General features: G+C 54.4%; 3 protein-coding genes across 3 annotated transcripts; all 3 read right to left on the bottom strand.

The window, feature by feature from the left end:
• Positions 1-2,684: 2,684 nt before the first annotated feature.
• Positions 2,685-3,854, bottom strand: C3H6orf15 (chromosome 3 C6orf15 homolog). Its single transcript, XM_033102606.1, has 2 exons — positions 3,780-3,854; positions 2,685-3,574 (listed from the first exon to the last, which is right to left on the bottom strand). Exons 1-2 carry the CDS (start codon positions 3,844-3,846, stop codon positions 2,685-2,687), a joined length of 957 nt encoding a protein of 318 aa, XP_032958497.1. The 5' UTR covers positions 3,847-3,854.
• A 3,171-nt stretch (positions 3,855-7,025) lies between these two features.
• Positions 7,026-11,544, bottom strand: CDSN (corneodesmosin). The gene is made up of 2 exons (XM_033102567.1): positions 11,394-11,544; positions 7,026-9,405 (listed from the first exon to the last, which is right to left on the bottom strand). Exons 1-2 carry the CDS (start codon positions 11,476-11,478, stop codon positions 7,802-7,804), a joined length of 1,689 nt encoding a protein of 562 aa, XP_032958458.1. The 5' UTR covers positions 11,479-11,544; the 3' UTR covers positions 7,026-7,801.
• Positions 11,545-22,044: 10,500 nt separating this feature from the next.
• Positions 22,045-24,250, bottom strand: PSORS1C2 (psoriasis susceptibility 1 candidate 2). The gene is made up of 2 exons (XM_033102632.1): positions 23,356-24,250; positions 22,045-22,709 (listed from the first exon to the last, which is right to left on the bottom strand). The coding sequence occupies exons 1-2, from the start codon at positions 23,408-23,410 to the stop codon at positions 22,384-22,386; spliced, it is 381 nt and encodes a 126-aa protein (XP_032958523.1). The 5' UTR covers positions 23,411-24,250; the 3' UTR covers positions 22,045-22,383.
• Positions 24,251-24,707: the final 457 nt, after the last annotated feature.

A 24,707-nucleotide genomic window follows, 5' to 3' on the forward strand; every position in this document is an offset into this window, starting at 1 on the left:
ATTTTCTTGTGTGTGATTCCCAGTGGGAAACATCAAACCAACTTTAATAACCAACTGCAGCCATTGCACCAGACCAGCCTCCCGCTGTGGGGCTGAGAACTGTCTTTCCATATGGTCCCACCAGCGCTGCCTCATTGGGGCAATACCCGGCATTATAATCAATCTGTTACAATTGCTCAGTTTTTCAGTCTCCAGTGCACTTCATCCTTACCTTAGTCAAACTTCCTAACCACCCTGGGAGGTATATGGGACATCTGCTTTCATCCCATTTGTCAGATGAGAAAACTGAGGTCCACAGAGGTAAATGAGTTATCTCAATTGACACAGCAAAGAAGCCTGCGTGAGCACAGAGAAGGGGGACCTCTGTCTTCTACCTTCTGGACAAGTGCTCTTTCTGCTGCTGCACCTTCCTCCTAGGACAGGAGACACGACTCCTGTGACTCCAGCAACCTCTCCCACCAATTAACCACTAACAAACGGGGCAAGTTCAGTAAACCAGCAACAGCTCCCACCGCAGGCCTCAGGACCTGTGTGACGTCCCAGATTACTGACCCATCAGGAATTCACACTGTCCTTCAGGCCAAGCCCCCTCACAGGGCTGCCCACAGCTATCCTAGGACCCTCCCTCAGCACGGACTCCCTGGGCTCAGTGTTACCGCTGGGGAAGCCTCGGCTCGCTTCCCTCTCTGGGCCTCAGTGTCTCCACATGTGCAATGGGCTCAGCAGGCCTACCTAATGGGATTGTTGCGGGGATTAGTGGGAGGGGTGTGTGGAAGCACCCTGTCCAGAGTCTGGCACGTATGGGTGCTCAGCAAAACGTAGATGGGCTTTTGTTAATTGCATATTGTACTGGAACACTCCCTGGACAGATAATGAGAAAAATTAGGTTTGACTCACTGACTCTGTCACTTGTTAGCTATGTAACTTTGTGTACATTGGTTAATCCTTTTGGACCTCAGTGTCTTCATTTTATAACACCTTCCTCACGGATAGTAACGAGGGCTAAGTGATGGAATGTTACGAGTTGACCAGGGATTTGGGCTGCTTGTAAGGGAGTGTCAGTGAGGCTGTGGGAGGACCAGGCCGGAGAACAGATGAGTGTCTGTGCGCAGCCCTGTGGCCCAGGAATGACGTGGAAGGAAAGGACGCTCTGAGAGTTCCCTCAGCGTTTGCCAAGTGCAGAGCTTGGTCCAGACACTGTCCATGGTGCTGGGGGTCCACCGTGATCAAAGTCCCGGTCCCGTGGGGGGGGGGGGAGGGGTCAGAAACCAGAAAGAGGGACGGAGGCAAATGAGACCACAAGCCTGCGAATGAGCTTGGACTTGTGGAAGAGACAGGTGCTGAAAACAGAACCACAGCACCAGGACAGGGAGAAACCATGAGTCCAAAGTGGGAAGGAATTGGGGCGGCGGGGGTGGGGGGGAGGTTGAGGTGAGAGAGAAGCAGAACTGATTGCTGCTGGGAAGGTGTCCCAAAAAGGGGTTCTCCGTGCAGGATGGAGCTTGACGGCGACACTGGGACAGGAGAATTTTCTCTGAGAACACCCACCTTACACTCAGGCAGGTAGCTTCCCATCCTTCAGTTCTGGTGTTTATCTTCCTTCTCCTTCCTCCCCCACAACCTGCCCAATTCCCAGGACCCGAGGAGATCCCCAGGCTGTACAGAGGGTATGTAGACCAGGACCACTTCAGTGAAGTACACGCACTGCACAGGGAAAGGCACGGGGCCACCAGATGCTCACCCCTCTGGAAACCCCATTACCCCCAGCCGCTCCTACTACTACTTCCCTCTGTGCTTCTTAGAATGACCCTCCCCCACCTCACTCCCACTTCTGTACAAAAATGCTGAGCTCCTTGGAAAACCAAAGGGAGGGCACAGAGACGATATTGTGACCAAATGAAGAGAGAGCGCGTCATCATTTGGGAATAAAACCGTCAAACGCAATTGCAGGTAGGACTGTGGGCTCCAAGGTTTTTCTCTCCCCTTCCTTTCTCCCTTTATTGAGGTCTGCTATTTATTCAGCAAATGTTCAAAGTCTGTGGTTGTCTAGGGCACAATGTACCAAGTGATGCATGTAAGGGAGGAGATCAATGCATCCTTGGCTTCCAAGAAGCTTGACTTCCCAGGGAAGAAAAGATAAGCGCACACAAAAGACTTTCTCTGATTGTTTCTCTGTGAATCAAAGGGTACTTGCTCCCCACTTGGCCCTGGTGCCAACTTCCTGGACCTCATCCTTCCCTCCTGCCACAGGTGCCATCTCAGTTAGGCCCCCTGCCCTTCCTTCCCTTGTCAGATTCCAGGACAGTTCTAAAACCAGCTTTCCCACCTGGTCAGGTGAGACCATGTGGTTCCACCTCCAAACACCTGGGCTTTGATCTTTTGCAAAGGATGGGGACAGCAAGAGAGGTCTGGAGGTCCCTAGAGAGACTTGCGGATGGCTAGAAAATAGGATGGACAAAGCTCACTTCAGTTTGCACCCAGAAGCAAAGACACTGCAAAGGAGCAGATTCAATAACTGCTTGTGTTTTATTGGCAATCGGCATGGGGGGAGCACGGGAGGCAGTGAGAAGTGGAGATGGTGCTGGGAGACATGCGGACTGGATCTTTATTTAGCTCACACTGCAAGGAGAGAGAGCAGGACTCCCTCCTCTGACTTCCAGCATAGGGTTCCCCCTGTCACTCTCTTAACCCCACTGTGACCCAGGGTTTTGAGGACTGGGGAAGTGAGCTGGCATGTTCCAAGAAGAGCCAGGAGGATGGAGAACTCTGGGAGGAAATTGATTATGAATTCCTGGGCAAAGATGAATATTCCCCCAGCTAGTACCCGGATACCCATTACTAGTCCCCCAGCTGGTACCTGGATACCGATTAATGTTACCCCAGCTGGTACTTGGGTATCGATTATTGATACCCCAGATTCCCACAGAGTGTGGCATGGGCCTTGTTCCCCATCCAGTTCCAGGACCTCCACCTCCCCAGGACACACTGGGACTCAGGGTCCCCCAGGGGTGACCTGGCCGAAGTGGCTGTTGAATCCTGTTGATAAGAGACCAGGGTGGGCGTTGGGCAAGGCTCTCTCCCTGAGCTCCCAGCACATTAGAACGGGGTGGCTGTCTAGACTGAGGGTCCCGGCGGAGGAGTGAAGCCTCAGGTGAGGGGCCTGCAGAGTATGCAGATGACCCTGCAGGTATAGGACCCCCTCCCAGAGGGCGGGCAACAGCACCGGACAGGAAAGACAGTTCTTCGGGCAGCTCTTCCCCCACGTGGTCCTCCGCTGCAGCAGCCATCATCTGCCAAGGATCCTCAGAAGGCCAGGAACCCACGGAGGGCAGCCCCCCAGAAGGGGGCCACCTCTGAACCGCAGAACCTCCTGCTGGTTGGGAGCCATCTGACGGGGAAGCATGGGGCTTCAGAAGAAGCCTTGCTAAATCATTGTCCCCAGGGTCTGGTTTGGGCTGAGGATGTTTGGAGTTGGAAGGTCCGGTCAAGGAAGGTTGTCCAAGCAGAGGCAAGTTGGTCCCCAAGTCTTGGGGAACTTTCTCCTCTGCCACACCGATGCTCCGGGCAAAGAGGCCTTAGGGAAAAGGAAGAGGAGGCAGCCAGTGGACCCAAAGCCCTCCTTCACTGATTTCCTGACTCCCTTCGCTTTGAGTCCCTTCACTTCCCCAAAGCCAACTCTTACGTCCCCCAGGGACCCAAGTGTACACCGTCCTGCCTTTACCCCTTCCCTAAGGGGCCCCCAGACCCCTCCTGCCCAAGGACCAACACAACCTCCATACCTGAAAGATGAAGGCAGACCAAGAGCAGGCCCAGAGGAGCCCGGCTCCCCGCCACGCAGCCCTGCATCTTACTGAGCTCTAGCATCTCCGTTGGCTCCAAGACAGCCAGCCCTTTATCCTGTTAGTGGGGTGGGGGCAGCAGAAACAGGCTGGGCCAGTGGTTGTGGAGACAATAAATCTCTACATTCCACCCTCATTCCTAATGTGGTCTGTGGCAACAGGTGCCACTTCAATGTGCCAGGGAAGCTGGGTGTTTCCGCTGGGCTCCTTTCGTCAAGCTCCCCGCCCCTACCTGACTGACCCAGGTGTCCTGGCTCACAGCTCATCACTGGTGGCCAGCCGTATCCTTCCCTGGCTCCCTGCACCAAGCACACAGGGACCTTCACCCTTAGAGTCCCAATCTCTTCATTGCCTCTTCACAATAAAAACACTTGGTTCTCTTCTCTTTTTCTTTGGGATTCAGATCATCCTTTCCCAGCAACGCTTTCTCATGCATCCACATAGGTCCTTTGCCTTGACCTCAACCTGGAGGAGGTTCTAGGGTACAGAGGTGGCTCCCATTTGAAGGGCTGTCCTAGATGAGACCCTGTATCTAGGGAAACAGATCTGGTTCCCATCCTCAAGAGATGATGGTGTAGTGATTTCCTATTGCTGCTATAACAAAAAACTACAAACGTAATGACTTACAACACAAATTTATTATCTAACAATTTTGAAGATCAGAAGTCTGGCACCGGTCTCACTGGGTTAAAATCAAGGTGTCAGTAGGGCTGCGTTCCTTTCTGGAGACTTTAGAGGAGAATCCATTCACTTGTGTTTTCCAGCTTTTAGAAGCTACCTGAGATCCTTGGCTCATGGTCCCTTCCTCCATGTTCAGTGACAAAAGCAGCAGGATCTTCTCACATTGCATCACTCAGATGTTCTCTTCCTCTTCCCTCTTCCACATTTAAAGACCCTTGTGATTATATTGGGTCCACCCAAATAATCCAGGATAATCTCTTTAATTTAAGGTCAGCTGACTAACAACCTTAATTCCATCTGCAAACGTAATTTCCCTTTGCTATGTTACCTAATATGTTCACAGGTTCCCGGGATTAGGATGTGGACATCCCTGGGGTGGGACACCATTCTGCCTACCACAGATGGTCAAATGTGTCCACAGACTATAAGAAATACTGAGCGAGAGAGCAGTTGTTTCCAACTGAGAGGAGGGTGTTTGAATGCTTTTGTCAAATGAACATGAGTCGATCGTCGTTAAGGCTGGGTGATGGAGCATAGGGATTCATTAACCATTTCGTCCACTTCTAAGTACATTTGAAATTTTTACAACAAAAAAGTGTTTAAATGCCTTTGTTCTTTCTGTTGCTTCAGGGACACACCCAGACGAGGCTTCCCTGGTTGCATGAAGTCTAAATAGTAGCGGTTACATTTTACTATTCTATCCTCATCCTGTCCACTGGTGGCTAGCTACTCGAAGAGTGAAGAGCTTCTCTTCAGAACAGGCCAAATGGTGGAAAGCAGCGGCCTTTTGGGGTTATCTCTACCCGTTTTGCAAAAGCTTTATACCTGGACCACACCAGAGACTGGAGGAATTCCCACTTCAGGGTCTGTACCCTCCTGTAGTGTGACCCACAAAGTCTCTGAGGGCCTCAATTCTTGTCATTGGTTGCAGTCCAAGGGCCAGATGCCAGACCAAGGGTGACTCAACAGTGATGACAAAAACAAGATGGACCTGGAGCCCTCCTCCATCTTCAGTCAACCCTGCAGGTTGGCTCAGCTGCCCCAGATCATTTCTGATCAATGGAAAACATTTCTGCTGGTTAGGAACTTAGAATTTCAACAATAGTTCTACATTTGGGACCAGCTGACACCATCCCAATAGGAAGGAATGGGTTAAATTTTAGGGAAGGGTGAATTCCTTTGCAGCCAAGCAGAGGTTCTGCTTTGAGGTAAGGCCCTGCCTATAGCGACAAGCATGTCCACTCTCCCTCCATTGGGATATGAGAATTTCCTGGACGTCAGCATCTCCTCAGCCTGTCTCCAGGACATAGTCACATGGCCCTAACCACCCTCTCCACTTCCTCTTTCTTCTCCCATGGAGGCCATCTCCCCTTCTCCACTATAGTGCTCTGTTCTCTCTCACTTCCCACAGCTTTCTCTCCAGAACCACAGCAGAGGCAGCAAGAATGTAGAGGTGGGGCCGGCCGGGTGGCTCAGGTCGTTGGAGGCTGCGCGCCAAACGCTGAGGTCGCTGCTTGGATTCCCCCGTGGGCCAGTGAGCTGCGCCCTCTACAGCTAAGATTGTGAACAACAGCTCTCCCTGGAGCTGGGCTGCTGTGAGCCGCCATGAGCGGCCGGTGGCCAACGTGAGTGGCCCGCAGCCGGTGGGAGCTACCATCAGCTGCCGTGGGCTGCTGTGAGCGGCCAACCAGCGACCGACTGCCTCAGCGGGGGGAGCGCAAGGCTCCTAATACCAGCATGGGCCAGGGAGCTGTGTCCTACACACCTAGACCGAGAAACAGTGGCTTGAATGGGGGGGGGGGGCTGTGGGGGGGAAGGTAGGGGGGGAGACGGGGAAGAAGGAGAAAAAAAAAGAATGTCGAGGTGAGAGGATTCCTTTGGCTCTGTTCTTCTACGGACTGGGACATTTTTATGTAGGCTGGTGACTCACCACGCTTGGCTACATTCCCTGTTATGCTCTCATCCTCTCTGTCTTTTACTATCTCCACCCCCAGCTCCCAGAATAATGCCTGCCTATGCGCCTACATTCACCAGGAATCTGGTCCAGGTTGTTGTGTCCCAGCTTTCCCAAGGTTCCAGGTATCCCTGAAACCCAGGAAATCAACACTTGGGACTCCCAGAGAGGATGGCATCTAGAAGGTGAGGCAGACTGATGGTAGAGGAGAAGAGCTTGGGTGGGGAGAGGAGAAAATAATTAGGACTCTCTATAGGGAATGGGGAGGACCCAGGTGAATGGGGAGAAAATAGAAATAGAGAATGGATTTCCTGGAGCAATGAGAGAGGAGGGAAGTGGGACAAAGGATCTGGGAGACCAGGCAACCTCTACTTTCAGCTCAACAAACATTTATTACTTTCCTCCTTTGTGGGAGGAGCTGCAAAGTATAAGAGTAATACTGGGCAAACTTATGAATGAAAATAGGGGACATGGGACCTCTAGAGGCATAGGAGAACACCACCCAGGTCCTAAGAGGAGACACAGGACTACAAGAAGGCAAAAAGTCAACGTTTAGTTCACACAGTTTATTGAGACATCTGTCCAGGATCTAGAGAGAGCGTGGAGCCTGCTCCAGTCTCCACAGATGCCCTGGTATCTCCCTCACACAGGGAAGCATCTGAGCATTGAGAGAAATGGCATCCAGGAAAGGGGACTAAGACGGAGACCTTGACAGGCAAGGAGGAGCGTTGGGAACTCACAGAGGGTGTGGTGAGCTCTATAGTGGAGGGTGGGAGTGGGAGAGGGAGTGTGAGAACCCAGCAGCAGATCATGTTGGTTGACCAGATGGCAGAGAGGTCAGTGAAAAGTGGTCATTGTTTTCAGATAATGGTTTAGACTGTTCTTTATTTGTCAACAGGAAAAAGAAGAGGATGACTTCCCAAGTATCAGAGTTACTCCGGGACATTTCAGGAGTTTCCCAGTCAAGACTCTGAATGGACAGGGTTAGCCAATGGACTGTACTATCTCAAAGAAATGGCAGAGGAAATTATAGGGAATCTGGCGGGGAGGGTGCTGCAATAGAATGGGAATCTAAGCAGTAGCAGAGAATGAGGAAAGGTCTTTGTAGTCCACAATATGGGGAGACGGAGAAAGAGGACGTGCCGAGGGAGAGTCTGCCACACCGGGCAGTGAAGGAAGCAGACAGGCCTTCTGGGAGGGGGGGGAAGCTGGACCAACCCCTGCCTGAGCCCCTGGACTTCTAACTAGAAAATGGTGTGTGTGTGTGTGTGTGTGTGTGTGTGTGTGTGTGTGTGTGTGCTCGCACATGTGTGTTGCAAAAGCTGACTTATGGACTGTCAAGTAACTCTCCTTGGGGTAGGAAAACTTCAGGGTCAGCTAGCTGGGGCCCCAGAGGCTTCACCCGGGCCAGGATGTCCCGGATGGAGCGGCAGGGCATCTTTCCAGGGCTGCCACAGGGCTTGGCACCAGCGGAGGGATCAGGTTGGGGAGAGCCATCGAGACCTCCACTCAATGTCGAGGAGGAAACAGAAATGCACGGATGACCAGAAGGGCTGGACTTGCTGCCACAGGGCTGAAGGATGATTTTGCCAGCGGACTGGGAACTGGAGCTGCCACTGAAAGAGCCAGTGCCTGGTGAGGAGCAAGGCCCCTGGGAAACACTGCCACAGGGATGGTAGGATGAACCAGAACTGCTGGAAACACTAGAACTGCTGTGGACTCCAGAATCGGAGAGGGAGCAAGGCCCCTTAGGGCCTGTGGAGCCAACTCCACAGGGCTGGACCCCGCCAGAGCCCACTGGCTGGAACACGATGGCCGAGGAAGCTCCTGACTGGTAGATATTGGAACTGGAAGAGCTGTGGCTGGGGATGATAGGGTTACTGGAAAAGTATTTGCCCTCAGAGATGGGGGGCCCAGCTGCAAAAGAGGGGACCCCTGGAGAGCCTTTGACAGGGTTATCTTTGGTGAAGTATCCCACAGGGTAGATTTTGCCCCCACTGTAGGTCATGCCTGGGGCCAGATAACTGTTAGAAGAGCCACCCACAACCTCATAGCTGCCGTAGGATTTGTCCACAGAGGTAATGGGGGGACAGGGCTTGCCTGGAAAGCCACCATTGCTACAGGGGGCACCTTGAACCACTCCGGGGCCACCAGAGCCGTGCTGCTCCACCACAACCACCACTGGCCTTTGACCCCCTGACACAGAGTGGGAGCTGGAGATGTAGGAGCCAGAGTGTGAGACAATAGGCCCCCCACTGCAGGGAGAGTCAGGGACATCTGAACTACAGGGGTGTGAGTTAGAGTTGACCCTTTGGCCCCCACTGCCGGACATCCAAGAAGTTTGGGAGACAGAAGAGCTTGAGCCTCCTCCAGACTGAGAAGAGCTCATTACCAAGCGGGAGGAACCATCATTGGTTGGTAGAGCTGAGCCAGTCCCTGAGTGGGAGCTGCTGCTGCCCCACTGGGAGGAGCTGGCTGCACCGTGCAGACTGGAGCCAGACCCAGAGGAGAGGCTGCTCTGGGAATACCCTGTCCCTGGCTTAAATAGCAACGATCCTGAAGAGCCACCGGGGGCGACACTGGAGCTGCTGGAGCCACTGCTGGAACTACCACTGGAGCCACCGCTGGAGCCACTGGAACCACTAGGACCACTGCTGGAGCCACTGCTGGAGCCACTACTAGGACCACCGCTGGAGCCACTGGAACCACTAGAACCACTGCTGGAGCCACTGGAACCACTAGAACCACCGTTGGAGCCACTGCTGGAGCCACTGGAACTGGAAATGGAACTGCTGGAACTGCTGGAGCCGCTGTGGCTACTGAAGCTACTGGAGTCACTCTTCCCAATGAGACAGGGGTCATTGGGAGAGGTGATACGTGTGGGGTCCTTACAGGGATCTGAGAAGGTCCCGATGCTCTTAGCCAAGGTCCCTGGGGAGGAAAGTCGTGGTTAGTAAGGGCCCAGAGGCCTGGCTTTCTCCCTTACTTTTCAGGCCCATCTCAGTCACCTGCCACTCTGATTTCTCCCAAGAGGAGGCCAGGGAAAGTCTGGGGTGGGAAAGGGAGGGAGACTGGCTGTTGTCTCTAAAGGAAAAGGAGATGGCAGACTAAGGGCAGTTTCGTTGTTCTGAGAAAGGGGATAAGAAGGAGGGCCAAATATCTACCAGAAAAGAAAATGAGACCCCACAGTGGGAGGCCTGGAAGGAAGCCAAGAGGGAGGAGAAGAGCAGGACAAACGGTCTACAAGAACAGCCCCAGCGACAGCAAGCAAGGAGACTGGGACTCTGGGAGGTGGGGAGGAGGTCTCCAGGGAAGAAACGCCGGGCCAGGCCATGGGACCAAACAGACAGAGACACAAGACAAAACAATAGAAGACTGAGAAAGGAAGGACAAATAGCAAAAGAGACGCTGAGAACATACAAAGTCGGTGGCAAAGGGACTGAAGTAGAGGGTGGGGCACTTGAGGACTATGATTCGGTCACCAGCTTCCTCGTGAGAGGCCAGGCTTGGGTGAAGGATGGAAATCTGTTCCCATCTCAGTGCTGCCCATGCAGGAAAGCTGGGTGGGGGCCAGGATGTGGGGTCACCCACTGTTGCTTCAGAACCTGCTGGTACAGAGTGACAGGACACCGCCCCCTGAGCCACCCTTCTCTCCTGGCCCAGCCCAGCAGCACCACGATGAAACCCTCCTGCAAGGCTCCCGACCACCATCAGCTTCCCTCTCTCTCTCCACCCAGCCGTCATGTGAGCACCTGTCTGCTCACTGCTCCCCTCCCACCCCCACCCCCCGTCTCCAGGTGGCTCCTGTCTGTATCTCCCTCGAAGACATAGAATCACCTGTTTCCTTGACTGACCCTTTGCTCCTGGCCCCAGGCTCACCTACCCCCATCCCTCCCCTGCTGCCCACCTGAACCCTTTCTTGTCCTAAGTGGCATGGACAAAGCCGCGTACTACAGGTTAGGAAACCTCTCTGAGCTTTAGTTTATATATTCGGAGAGGCCAAATCTGTCCTCCATCCTCACAGCGTTACTGTGAGCACTAAATGTGATAGTCTATGTGGAAGGGGCTTTTAGAAAACTCAAAGCTCTAGACATTATGCTTTATTACGGCCACTCCTCCTCAAATACGCCCACCAACAACCAGGTCTCCACAATCTGTGATGTCCCCGTTCTTTCCTCAAAATAAGTTCTCTGCGGCCCCCTCCACACCAAACCCCGACTCTTCCTGCAGCCCCTTCATCCAGCTACACTAATCATCCTGCCTCCTGCTCTCCTCCTCTGCTCCCACCCACGGGGTCATGGGCAAGGGCACCGCGAGTAGCCCAGCCTGGGGTTTGGATCCAGCTTTGCTGCCTTCTGGTTTGTGCTCTTAGCCACTTTCCTACCCTCTCCGAGCCTCAGTGTACTCATGTGCACACTGGGATAACAAATCTCTTTCTCAGCTCCGCTAATGACCAAAGTGCTGATGTATTTAAAGTGCCAGAACAGTGTCTGGCACAGAAAAAGGGCTCAATAAATGGTAGCAGTTATTATGACTATTAAATATCCAGTCTTCATCTTCTAGAATTCTAATAACAACAACCAACTTTTATACAACCCTCTAGGATTTTCAAAGCACTGTCATACATTATTTAACTTGAGACACAGAGAGACTCAAGCTAGGTGTTGTCATTAACCCCATTTTAGAGTTTCAGAAACTGAGGCGCTGAAAGTTGAAGTAACAAGGCAGTGAGGAGCAGCCCCCACTCTCCAGCATCAGATTCCAGAGCCCGCCCTCCCCCTTCTGGGTCCTCTCCTGGAGTCTGCAGCACGCAGCGCTCGCAGCACCCGATCCCTCCAGCCTTCCCCGGACTGGTGTCCGCATCCCTCCTCTCCCCCTCCCGTCCTCCGTCCGTCCTCCCAGGGCCACCAGCCTCCTACCTGGCAGGAGGAGACCAGCCAGCAGCAGTGCCATCATCCCTCGCCCTCCCACACGCCCCCTCCGGGGTGCCTGCGAGGAGCCCATCGTGGACTGTGTGGCCTTCTGACTGAGAGCAGCTGGCGGACACCTGGGCCTTTATGGCAGGGCTGGACATTCTCTGGGCAGTAGTCACTGGGGAGGGGAGGAGAGGTGGCGGGCAGGTGCCTGAGGGAAGTTGGTGTGGCCGGGAGGAGCTGAAGTAATCAGTCAGGGCATCTGCCTACTCAGCGGCAGAGGTGGCTGCAGTGCGGGGACCGTGGCCACGCACCCTGATTGGCCTGCCCGGCTCCTTGTTGCCTCACCTGGAACCAGGCCCTCTGCCCTGATGGTGGCTGCCCACTCTGGGGCAGCCACTCTCACCCTGGGCCGTCACATGGCTCCTTTACCCTCCCACCTTCCCTGTGTTGGCCTGTCCCACTCCCCATCCTCCCTCCGCTTGCAGACAGACCTGGGCATTTCAACTTTGCCCGCCACCGGCTGCCTGCTCTGGCCCCCACCCCCACCGCCTGGTTAGCCCCACCAGGTTCCCATCCACAGCCGCTGGACCTGCCGCTTCCCTTCAGATCCATCCTTTTCCTCCAGATAGAAGGGTCTGCACCCCACCCCAGTGCCCCATGGTCATAAATGCCATGCCTGCCACACGCCTATCAAGTGTTCCATCAGTGAGTGAGCCTTTTCCTCTCAGAAATTAGGAATCTGCCTTCCAAAGCCCAGCCACTTGACCTCTCCCTTCTGGGGGCCTCTGGGGACAACATGGGGGGTGCTGGGTACCAGGGCCTCAGCCTGGGGAGAGGCCTGGGCTGGGGACCCCTGTCATAGCTGGGCCTCGGTTACTCACAGGCCACTCCCAGCCGCTCCCCCTCGCTGCTGACCCTGACTCCAGTGGGTGAGCCAGAGCATGACAGGGCTAATTGGAAAGGCGGCGGCCTGCGCCCATTAGCTGGCTCCTGGGCCTGAATGAGCATCCGGAAGCAGCCAGCTCGTGTGTGGGGAGAGTGAAGGAGGGCCTACAGAATCTGGGGTCCCTGATGGGTCCCAGGCAGGACTGGAGGACCAGAGCCGGGTATCTGTCTCTTAGAGGGGGCGGTTCCTCCTCCATCGCATCCCCTCCCTCCTGCTTTGGCCCCGGCCCCACCCCAGCCGACTAATTGCTCACTAGTATTGCCGAGAGTAATAGAGTATCAGTATCGGAGGGAGGCGCCTGGGAGTCAGGTCAAGCTGCTCTCTCCGCTCCCCACGCCCACCCAGACCTCTCCCTGCTCCCCTTGCCCAGGCTCCCATTTCCATGCTCCCCATCTCCTCACAAAGGCTCCTCTGCAGCTCTTGCCAGGTCTCTCCTTTCCCTGTCTCCTGCCGGCCTCTCACGCAGCCCTGAGCTGCCCACGGGACTTTATGCGATGATAGAAATGTCCTGTTTGTGCTAATAACCACTAGCCACACGTGGCTACTGAGCATTTGGAATAGGGTACTATAACCAACCAGAGGAAGTGAACTTTTTATTTTACTTCATTCAAATATGATAGCCACTTGCAAGTAGTGGTTACCATCTAGTCTAGCCCTTGACTTTCTGCCAGCTCCCAAAATGGAAGCGGGAAGGAAGAGTGGCCATGGGAGCTAGGACGAGACGAAGTAATAGGACAGTATCCACTGAAGAGGTTGATGCAGTGTGTGACGGGGTGGGGGGAACACTGGCTTTAGAATCAGGACGACCTGGCTCAAGTCCCAGCGGACCTCCCAGCTTTGGGCACGTCCGCAAAATTTTCTGACCATCAATGTTCTCATCTGTTAAATGGGAATATTTGAAATCATGCCTGCCTTGCAGATTTGTGTGAATATAAAATGGGAAATTATCAGAAAAATTAAATGGGACAAGGGCGCAGCCCTCCTGGCTCAGGCATTCAGCAAGTGGAGCCTCAGTGTCCTGTCTGTGTCCTCCCCGGAAAGGGCGGGGGAAGCAAACAGGATGGGCTCACCCCAAGCCCCAGGCTGTCTGTGCACAGGCTCCAGCCCAGCTCACCTAGCCAAATGTCCTCTGCCCCCCACCCCCCAGTCCCTACAGGCAGCAGACACGGCCCTGTGCACATAGGGTGCTATTGAAAATGACGTTGCTTCCTCGGTGCCTCTCCTGCTCACGTGTGTTCCTTCCCTAGACTCTCAGGCCCTACTGGTTCTTCTACAGGTGAAGCGGAGGCGGGAGGGGGCTCTGGAAGCAGGGAGGGGAGCGGCCGAGAGAAGAGAGCTGCAAGGAGCCTTGTGGGTGGCGAGATGGGGAGGAACGGCGGGGCCTGCCAGGTGGAGCACAAACAGGTGGTAACGTCTGTCATGTTTCCTTCCTGCCGTCCTCCCAGTGCCGTCAGCCCTTGGCCAGGACAGCCAGTGCTGGTGGAGGCACAGTCTCTCCGGGCCTCTCGCCAGATCCCCAGCCACCCACGCAGCCGGTGTGCAGCCGCATTCCTCCCTCAACTGCCACCCTCCTGCCCCCTCCCCCTCCATCCTACCACCTGCTCCAAGTGTTGTGCTCTGCTGTGTCCCTGCTGCTCACCATTAACCCTCTCTCAGCGCAGGCAGCACAGATGTGAAGCTAATGGGGCCCAGGAGGGCAGGGAAGGGACACTGGCTGAGTGTCGCTCAGGCCAGGCCATCTTCTGGCTGCTCACCAGTCAGCCAGTGCCCACAGTGGTGCGGGGTGGGGGACGGGGCTTGTCTGCTGCTTTCCCCAGTGACAGCACCCCTAATCCTGCCAGCGAGTACCCAGCCAATGGATGGACTGGGTGAGAGAGTGTGGGTGGCCCAGGGCAACCCCACCCACCCACCAGAGAAAACCAAACTTAAAGCATGGGCCTTCCGTAGGCAAGAGCTCAGGGTCCTTGCCCTTATTTAGGAAGAAAGCAGGTCGCATCCCCTCCAGGCCATGGGGGCAGGGAGGTGGGGGGTGGCTCTGTGCTGTGTCCAGCACCTGGCACTGGCTCATTGTACACAGTCCTGCTTTGGAAGTTGCAACAAGGAAGACAACGAATTGTCCCTCAAGGAGCTGCCGTCCAGCTGGGAGCACAAAGCACATGGAAAAAGCTGGTGTGGAGGAAGGGGGCAGGCACCTGGCTTCCCGGAGGTGGCAGGACTTTCCCTGGGCCTTGAGGAATGAAGAGAAGAGCAGGGAGCAGGCAGCTGAGACTCAGGGCCGGGCTGCGCCGAGGGCGCATTTAGAAGGAGTGGCTGGTTTGGGTTGGTGTGGGAAGCACATACGCAGAGGACAGTGGGTGGAGGAACATCAAGGCTGCTTGGACCAGCACTGTAGGTGTTCTGCAACACCTACATGGCGAGAGGGGAAATGGAGTACACGCGGGGGGGCCCAGGGAACTGAGGGTTCTGAGTTGGGAGCAGTGGAGAGATGCTTGGGGCGAGAGAAGCACCATTTCCTGATTGCTGACTGTGGGCCAGTACCTTCCCAGGTTCTCCAAATGTGCTCTGGGGTTTAACCCTTACAATAGCCCTGTAGGGTAAGTGTTTTTTCTCCCCCATTTCATAGATGAGTAAGCTAAATCTAAATTATTTGCCCAAACCAGCTCGTAACAAGCAAAAGAGTTTCGAAAGGACTCAAGCCCAAGCCTGCTGGACTCCAAAGCCCATGTAGGTCCCCTTCCTCTCCTCGGCTAACACTATGCCATAAATTAACCGCAGTGGTCCCCGGACTGACTTCAGAGGTTCCTCAAACCTTGTAATAATGTGTGCTAAATCCCTTGTGTGTCATCCAAGTCTCGAAAGTTAAGAAGTCCTAAGTGAGCAAGTCAACAGCGCATGTCGTCCCTCCCACTCAAGCTTTTCTCCTCTGCATTTCGTCCACAGGCCTACAAGTCAACACAGAAGTTCTAGGACCAGTGTTCCATAGAGGCGTCCTTGGTAGACCTAAGACTTAGGCTTGAGAGAGAGAAAAAAGGAGTGATGAAAACAGGAAGAGAAAAAGCCTGAAAGAGGAGCTTATGCTGTGGTGGGGAGCGGTGGAGAGGTCATGAGCCTCAGGACCTCTCTCTGCTCTGAGCTGGTGAAGGCATTTCCCCTCCTCCTTCTCCATCACACGCCCGCTGCCTGTGGTGATCTGTCTCTTCTGCAATCACCGTTTTCTCCCTCATATAGGAAGCTGACGCTCCTGGCCCACTCCCAGGAGGGTCTGCCTCTAAGCTGTTTGTCCTGTAGTGGGATGGGTGGCCTGTAACATCTGCACTCTCCACCTGGTCCCTCCTGTGACCAAGAACACAGAAGGAGAGGACACGTGTGTATGTGGGAGTTCCCACCAGTTCGTGCCAGGTGGACCCTCGTTAGCCCAGGCACGCCCATGTGACTGGTGGAACTCACCCGTTTCAGTTTCTCTCTCTGCCTGCCTCTGTGGCTTCTTCCCTGTGTAGATGATCGATCAAGGGCAGAATCCACATTCTGCCTGGCCCGACTTCTTTGTCCTCTCTCTTCTCAAACAGATTCTGCAGCACATTATCTGTGCAGCCCCCATGCGGCCTCAACAGAAACCATTGGCCCTGGACTGGGAGGGCCATGGCAGTGGGCAAAGTATATGGCTGTTCATTGAATTCCAGGCACGTAGTCATGGGAGGCACGTGGCATGGATGTGTCCAGGCCACCATTCCCCTCTCCACCTTCTTGTGGAAAACTCTTCCTCTCTGGTTTCCACACCCTCCGTCCCTCATCTACTTGGTGCAAAGCCCACTGGAGGTGCGGGGTGAGATCCACGGACGGCCAAGGCCTGGCCTCCAGGAACACTTGGTCGGCTGGGCAGGAGCAGCAGGACATGAACTTGGCCCTGACACAGAGCCACTCAGCCGTGCTCTCTCGTGGGTCGGTCGGTGCCGCCCTCCTTGCTCCTGGGGGACTGTCGCCCATGAGCCACGCTTCTCTCCACAGAACGATCTCTTTTCTCTGAGGGACACAGCACACCTCCATTAACAAGTAGCAGAGCCCACGTGTCCACGAAGAGGAAGTCCTGGGATGTCCCCCGGCGCAGGGGGTGGGGTGAGACAGTGCTAAGTATGCTACGGATGGGATCTGGGTGACTCTCCGAGAGTCCCAGCCAGCACAGTGTGTCGCCCCAGCTGCGAATCACTGCTCCGGGGGCTGTCGACCTCCGTGCCCCCCCCCAAAACATTTGATAGCGTAGTGTATACTCAGCTCTACCCTTCCTCCTTTTCCACTCGGCGTGCAGGCGCGTCAGCCTCCTCTAGGGCTGACCTCCTGGGACTTGGCGGTCAGCTTCCATTTTCACTCGTCCTGTGCCCTGTCCTCGCCCTCTTAGCAGCTCCGCTGGCACCCTCCCAGGGACCCGGGGCGCTGGGCTGGGACATGGCAGTGAAGACGTTCAGGGGACTGGGGTCAGAGCCCGGGGCATCTTCAGGCAGTGACTCCTAAAGAGGAAGAATTTGGGAGGTGGGGGCTCTGCCCACCAGGCCGTCTGCCCCCGTACCCCTCCCCCACTCTCCCTCCGGGCAACAGCAGCGTCAGCTGAGTGGCTGTCATGCTCATGCTGTCTGGGCCTAAGACTTCATTGCTCTGTTTACCCCACATCTGATTTGGCCACCAGCCCTCTTGTCTTGTGAGGAGGTGAACACAGAGGCTGTGATTAGCTCTCAGAGTAACACTAATATTTTTCCTCGGCTCTGTTCTGTGGACTGAGTGCCAGGAAAAGCAGCGCTCACTGTCTGCTCATTACGCTCACCTATCAGTCATTCCTACCATGGGACTATTAATGCTGTTTATTGCTATTGGTCACCCAGAGTTAGGGACCTGGCTTCTGCATCAGTCCAGAGGACTGAGCAGGAGAGGGTGAGAGGGACGGTCTGAATGTGCTTCTGGGAGAGGCTGGAAGGACCTGCCAGGAGGGCTTCCTGAGTCGGGTGTGGCCCTCAGAGCTTCTGGGGAGGGGCTCCGTGTGGGCCATGTCCTCTCCTTCTGGCCTGTCTAAACCCTCTGGCTGACAGCTCCTCACCTGCAGGGAGCATCTTCTATCCCCCAGTGAGTCCCCAGCACCTGCACACAGAGGCGACCAGAAAACAGAACCCTATTGGAGAGGCTGGCATCCCATGCCCAACTCTGTTCTCTTGGACCCCAGGACTAGAACCAGAGAGGGACACTAACTCCTTGTCAGTGTGTCACCATCAGCTCCTCACACGTCTGCACGTGCGGGACCTATCTGGAGTCTCTCAACGGTCCTAGGAGGCACAAGTTATTATCCGTCCTTTGCTGCTGCAGACACCAGTTCAGGGGGTTAAGACTATGCCTCCCCAGTGTGGGCTTTGCCTGGAATCCTGAAGCCCTGTGCTATACCCTACAGCAACCTGCTGGTTTCCTCTCCTTCTGGATATTCCCAGGGCCTGGCTCACTGCCTCACTTCATTCAGTTCTTGTTGCCGGTTATCTCAGAGGCCCTCCCAGCCTTTCCTATTTAAAATTACACCCACCCCCACACACGGACCCTCACTATTTCCTCCCTCTGCCTTACTTTTCCTCCTAGCACTCATCATCAGGACATGGCATTCTATTACATGCAGCCTGTATGCATCTGTTTGTCATCACTTCCTCTACTAGGAGGTGAGCCCCAAGAGACGGGCCCTCCTCTCTGTGACGCAGTGCTGTATCCACAGCTCGGGCACATGGCGTGGCTCATGGAAAGAACGCAATAATCAATGAAGGAAAGAATAAATAACGAATGTGTCGACCAGTTGGCCAAGCCGTCTGTGCCCGAATTTTCCCGAGGGCCCTGTCTCGCCTCACCTCCGGTGCCTGACTCACCTTAGAGGGGTCACGCTGGCGACTAAAGGGCATTGGTGGGGCCGGAAGGCGGCGGGGGTGGGGGGGGGAGGGTGATTTAGAGGCAAAGGGCAAGGAGAGAGCTCTTAGCGGAGTCTCCAGGCCGCCCTCTGGTGGTAGAGCATGGCACCCACGAGGACTTTAGGCTCTCGGCGTTAAGAGGGAATTTAGAGATGATGAAAGAAATCCCCTTAAGTGACAGCCCACGGTCACACAGAAAACGGATGGCAGAATAGGGACAGACTCAGATCACAGTCTTATGCTCTCACCACTACACTATCCTGTCTGTCCCCAGCACAGGAGTTGAGATTACGCTGCAAAAGGGAGAGCTGAGTGGCCATACAGTTTGAGGATATTAGGAGGAAAACACCTCGGGAGGCCGATTTGGTTTAATTCAACAAGCTTTTGAGCCAGTGCCAGGCACCCGGAGGGCACTTAATTAAAGAACAGAGGGAGGAAATGTACAGTAAGAGAGATTAGGTTTATACCAAAGCAAGACTTTGGTCAAATGAATTTGAAATGTGCGATTGGCAGAGGAGTTAGACTTCCCTCCTTGGCTCCTACCTCTGGGTGTGCCCCTCTCTAATTCAGCTGTTAGCACACATTGTTGCCACGATTCACATGTTTGTTTCCTCCCTAGACACAGAGCTCCCTGAGGGCAGGGAGGACTGAAACTCCTTCCAGGGACTGTCATCATCGCCCAGCACCCCACACAGTAGATGCTTAATAAATGATTGTCGCTTGGGCAAATGGATGAACAAAGAGCAGACAACCATCGCTTCCACCTGGTCCAAAGACATTATTCGCCCACCCAAAGGCTGAGGGCTGTGCCCGGTGCTTTCTCAAGGTAACTCAGCTTCCATAATTAGATCATACCATGGTACTCGGTCTAGGTTATTTTCTTTCATTGGCCAAGCATTTGACTATCTGACATGTCCGTGGTACTGAGCTATTGTTCTTTAAGTCTGTGATCCTATTCTATTATTTAATCTATGACTCCATGTTGACATAAGATGCCACAGTGTCCCCACCACAGGCACTCCTCAGTGAGGTCAGCGGAGGCAGGTGGGAAAGAATCATCTGAGTGCATAAGTGGTGCCATGGGTTCCCCTGTGCTAACACTCCATACCTTCCAGTCCCACTCAGTCTCCTCCCCAGCTAATAAACACAGCTCGTTTGGGTTCCAATCTGCTGCCTATTAATAGGTATTAAAATCTCCAATGACCTCACGCCTCCCCTTCTCTCTCCCACTCACCCACCTGTTGTGTCAAACTGGGAAAAATTGGTTTGGAACCAAGCAGTCCTGCACCCACTCTTGACTTTGGCACTGTGTTATGTCTCAGACAGGTAACACCTCTCTTAGCAGTAGTTCCCTCATCTGTGAAATGGAGCTAGTAATTTGCTTTATTGAACAGCTTCTGAGCCAGGAACTAGGAGAGAAGTAAGGGATACAAAGACAGACAAGGCACACTCCTGCCTTCAAGAAGCTCATACTTTACAAGGGGAGAAAGACATGAAAACCAACATAATATTGTGGAAATTAAGTAAAACAGTAAGAGCCCTAACTCTTCCTGGGACACATCAGGGTCTCAGTTCCTTTCTCTCACTTTCCCCTTTCCATTTGCAACAAACTTGGGAGCTTGCTGTGGGTCAGTTTGAGGGGGTACAGACTTCTTTCTTCCCTTTGTGGACAAAAAAGGGGTGCTGTAATAAATCATAAATTCCTAACTGGCAGGTCACGGTGGGTAGTCGTGCCCCAGGCCGACTACCCATTAATGAATTCAGCCATTAATCACATTATTTGATGGTTAATTTTCTCTGTCAATTTGACTGGGCTAAGGGATACCCAGAGAGCTGGTAAAACAGTATTTATGGGTGTATCTGTGAGGGTGTTTCTGAAAGAGATTGGGTAGACTGAGCAGAGAAGATCCACCCTCCACAAGTGGACAGGCGGCATCCAGTCTGTGAGGACTGAATAGAACAAGACGGTGGAGAAAGGCGAATTTGCCCTCTGAGCTGGGACATCACCTGCCGCACTCCTGGCCTTTCCACTTGGCCTGGGACCGATTCTGAGGCCTTCAGGCTCACACTGAATGACTGCATTGGTTTTCCTGGGTCTGCAGTTTGTAGAAGGCAGGTCATGCGACTGCCTCAGGCCCTACAATGTTGAGAGCGAATTCCTACAATGAATCTCCATTATTTTGTTCTATTGGTCCTGTTTCTCTGGAGAACACTGACTAACGCATGTATTAAGTGTCCATGAAAGCCAGGCACTGCATTTCATGTCAAGTGTTACACAGATGAACAAAGAGATAGAAAACTGTAGTGGTTAAAATCAGAGACATTGACATATGACAGACTTTAATTCAAACCTCAGTTTTGCCGTTTGTCCCCTGTGTGACCTTGCAGGACGACCTCTCTCGCCTGTTTCTCTTTTCTCCAAAACAGTGATAACAATAGGGTTCTTGTGCAAATTAAGTGAGAACTTAATCTGTTGGGCGTTTGACAACAGTGGCCACACCGCACATCGCAGTGCAAAGGAGCTGCAATGCTTTGTCGCGAACTGTACTTTGTGTCTTAGGTTGGATTCATTAGAAGCAGATCTTGAGACAAAGATTCAAGTAAAAGGGATTATTAAAAAGTGATGAGGGTGAGGAGGAGGGAAGGGGAGTGGGGACATGGACCTGGAAAGGAAGCGGCCAAGCAAAGTCTCATGGAGCGTAGCCTGGACTCAGAGGAACGGGGTAGCCCCATATTTGTCAGTCCATTTAGGCCTGGGTTGGGGGTGCGTCGGGAGGAGTGTAGGGGAGACACATTTCCAGGTGCTTCCAGCACTTTTTGCACCTGGCAAAGTCCTGGCAGCCAACATAGGTGAGCTGCGGTGAGTGACAGCACACTGGGAGTCAGTAGGCACCAAAATGGTGAAAGGGTCTGAGAAGAAATGTGCAGAACAGTCTCTGCCTCCAAGAGCATGGGGCCTAGGAGGCGAGGACAGCCAGGAATGAATCAGTTTCAGGCACAGCTGCATCCAGAACGCTGGGGCACAGGGTAGGGGTGGGGAGCGGAGCATGGAGAAAGGTTTGGCGGAGAGGAAGGACTCGCAGGCAGCTGGGCACAGCACACAGGAGAGCGGTGGCTGGAGCACACGTGCGTGGGAGAGGGGGTCAGGAGGGGTCGCCCCCACCTCCCCGCAGCCTCTCCGCCCACGCCAACGTGTGAAGCCCGGGTCTGCCCCTTCCTAGCTGGTCCTTCGGCCACGCAGCCTGCCGTTAGGCTGCATCCTCCTCCTGGAAGCCTCCCCTGACTAGTCCAGCTCCTGTTTCCTGGGAGATGGGTGGCTTGTTACTGGAAGCAGGTGGAAAGGACAACACGGTTCTCCGGCAGATTCATTTTTGGAGGGGGCGTATATATATTTGTGAAAACTGATCCCCTTAAAACTTGGTCCTGCGCACATGCCCCTGGAACGTTTTCATGTTTCGCCAGGACTTTGCAAACTATAAGCTATTAAAGAATGAGAATTCTTCAAATAGGGGTCCCAGGATGTAAGAAATGTGGGTCTGAATGTCCTTGTAACTCTAAGAGTCAGTCTAACAGTCCCCTTCAGCTGAGCTCCATATCCTGATGCATATGGGGAAGCCAGGAACTCAAATTACTTCCAGATCTCCGTAGGAGTGCGGCTGAGGGGGCCATCTGCATATTCAAAGACCTCATCACTGGCAAAGAAGGAGCCTAGATTCAAAATTAAGAAAACATGGTTTTTATTTTTCCCTTTCATGGAAGCACATCAGTCTCCTGATCGGTCCCAGCCGTCGGCCACCAGGGGGCAGCAGAAAACAGCGAGCGGCCCGCCGGGCCCCAGGAGCTCCAGGGTGGGGAAGAGGAAGTGGGAGGCAGGTACCGGGGAGAGGTGCCCGCTCAGGCGTCAGAAAAAACCAGAGCGGGAAATGTGTGGGCAAAGTATGGATCTCAGGAGGGGACAGAAAAATATTGCGAGTGACACATTCAGGGTTCAGAATACAATTGAAGGAATGAGGGAGAGAATCAAGGAGTTCGGCTACACTGGGAAGAATCCGAGGGGATCAGAAGGTAGAGATGGGCGTGGGTGCTCTCTGCCCCGAGGCCCAGGCTGTCTCTGGAGATGCGGTTATCTGGACTCTTCCCGGGGCGGATGGTCCACCTCAGGGGCAGGCGGCCAGGGGTTTTCTGGAGGCTGGGGTCCTGCTGGCCAGGGGTCGTCAGGCAGGGGAGGATGAGGGGGGTCAGTTCTAGGAGGCTCAGGAGGCCAGACTCCAGATTCAGGCAGGTCTCTCCAGGGACGACTGGGGCCTGGAGGGGGAGGGTCCTCAAAGAGAGGGGGTGCCCCTGGCCAAGGCTTACCAGGGATTGGGGCACCCTGAGGCAGTGTTGGGGAGCCCTCCTCTCCAGCCTCTGTGGGTGGGGGAGAGGGGTGGTCTCCACTGCCCGAGACGCCTATAGAGGAGGAAGGAGAACGGTAAGCGGTGGTGAGGGACAGATCCAGCCCCAGCCCAGCCACAGACCCAGGGAGCGCAGCCCATCTGGGACTGACCGCAGCCTGACCTGACCCCGCAAACAGAGCTCAGAAGTAACTGTCAAAGAGCTCCCCACATATTTGCAAAATACCAAGGTGATCTTAAAATGACATGAAAACGGTCTTGAACCATTAACTTGATCTTTAAACTGAAAGGACCTTCCCCCCAAATAAGCTCCATCCAACTCTGGTTGGGAACAGCCCATTGGCATGGCCGCAATGCTGGTCTGCAGCCCCCAAATGGTCCACACCTTGGTCCCATGTGGCACCCAGCCCCCGCCTCTACAATGACCTCCACCCTCCTTAACAGCCCTCAGCTCCACACATCTGAATTCTAGTCTGAATCGTCACATGGGTCCACAGCCCAGGCAGCAATCACTTATTCTGCACTACACGCAGCTCCCGCACCCCCTGCAGCCCCTTAACTCTTCCCTTCACATGAATCGCCAGCTCCTCCTCCTCCCTGTGTATCCAGTTCACCCCTTCCTTTTTAGTGGGCACCCTCCTCTCACCTTGCCCATTCCCCGTCACCCAAAATTGCACTCCTGGCCTCTGTCCCCAGCTCACCTCCGGTGTACAGGCCAAGGACCAGGATCCCCAGTAGCTTCCAGCTGAGCATCATGGCTCTCTCCTGGTCCCCAAAGCCAGGGGTGGGCTCAGTCTGGATGCCTGGGGAGCCCAAGAGGCTTTATATGGGAGAGGAGGCGGCGAATCTCTGGGGTGGGGCCAGCCCAGTGACAAAAGGAATCAGAACCTAACTCATCATACCCGTTTGGAAGGCCCGGCTGATGTGTAACCTCTGAGGTTGGCGTCCCTCAGCTCAGGACCCAGCCAACACGGCATTGGCATTACCGGTGACCTGGACCTGGGTCACCCCACCCTTGTTGTCATGTCTTCCTCACACACACCCTGCAGCAATCAGCGCCACCTGTCATTGCCATAACCACAGACTTCCAGCTTTCATTCCTCGAAGCCACTGAAGTCAAGGAATGAGAGCAACCAGGCGTGGGGAAGCAGTAGAATTACAGGGCCGTGGCAGGACAATGGGGTGGGGGGCACAGGGGCTGTCAGTCCCTTTGAGCCCTCCTCCTCGGGGCTCAGAACTTCCACTTGCCTCAGGAACCAAGCAGGCTGCTGTGCAGCATATGCCTTCTTCAGGCACACAGAGGGCCTCTGAGCAGTGACAGCCACCCAGGCTGACTGCACGTGAGGAAGGAAATGAGGACATCCTGGTTCTTTCTGCCCACCTCAGACCGGATTCCATCAGTCATGGCCCAGAGGCCCAGGTAGAGGCTGCCTCAGCTCCCTGTCATCCCAGACTTGTCCTCCCTCTGGAATCTCCTCCTGCTCCTCTGGCCTCCTCCCCTGGTCCTTGGCTCCAACTCTGTGCCCACTTCCTTTGGGTCTTAGTTTAAGTCTTGCCTAAGTCTCTCAGGGATCCTACTAGAACTTTCCCTCAGGAAGGACTACTCTGCCTGCAGGTATAATGAACCTCAGAAGTAATGTTCAAAACAGAACCCACTTTCTCCCCAAGTTGTTCCCCACGTGGTCTCTCCGCAGTAAGGGACACCACTGTCCCTCTGTGGCTCACCGCAAAGCCAAACCACTCCCCCGCCATGCGGAAGCTCCCTCTGTCCCAGCCTCCCCCACACCCTCCTAATTGGCCTCTCCATCCTGCCCCACACCCACAACCAGTCCTTTTAAAAATGTAAATCGAATTGTGTGGCTACTTCCCAGTTTAAAAAGTTCTCCGAGGGCTTTCTACCGACTCAGAGTGTCCTGTCTGGCCTCTCGCTGCAGCTCCTCCCTCCCTCTCCCTCCTGGGCTCTGGCCTCTGCGTTTGCCACCCGCCCGCCCCCTGCAGACACTCTCCCACTGGCCGCGCCCTCTGGCTCCGCACCCCTCAGGTCTCAGCACAA

The sequence above is a fragment of the Rhinolophus ferrumequinum genome, chromosome 3, assembly GCF_004115265.2.
Source record: "Rhinolophus ferrumequinum isolate MPI-CBG mRhiFer1 chromosome 3, mRhiFer1_v1.p, whole genome shotgun sequence".
Taxonomy (NCBI): Eukaryota; Metazoa; Chordata; class Mammalia; order Chiroptera; family Rhinolophidae; genus Rhinolophus; species Rhinolophus ferrumequinum.

Bases quoted from the DNA above. Each gene is read 5' to 3' on its own strand.
- C3H6orf15 (XM_033102606.1), bottom strand. From the start codon at position 3,846: ATGCAGGGCTGCGTGGCGGGGAGCCGGGCTCCTCTGGGCCTGCTCTTG. The intron at 3,575-3,779 runs GTATGGAGGTTG...CTTTTCCCTAAG, and splicing joins GGTCTGCCTTCATCTTTCAG to GCCTCTTTGCCCGGAGCATC.
- CDSN (XM_033102567.1), bottom strand. From the start codon at position 11,478: ATGGGCTCCTCGCAGGCACCCCGGAGGGGGCGTGTGGGAGGGCGAGGG. The intron at 9,406-11,393 runs GTAGGAGGCTGG...TTTCCTCCCCAG, and splicing joins GGCTGGTCTCCTCCTGCCAG to GGACCTTGGCTAAGAGCATC.
- PSORS1C2 (XM_033102632.1), bottom strand. From the start codon at position 23,410: ATGATGCTCAGCTGGAAGCTACTGGGGATCCTGGTCCTTGGCCTGTAC. The intron at 22,710-23,355 runs GTGAGCTGGGGA...CCTCCTCTATAG, and splicing joins CCTTGGCCTGTACACCGGAG to GCGTCTCGGGCAGTGGAGAC.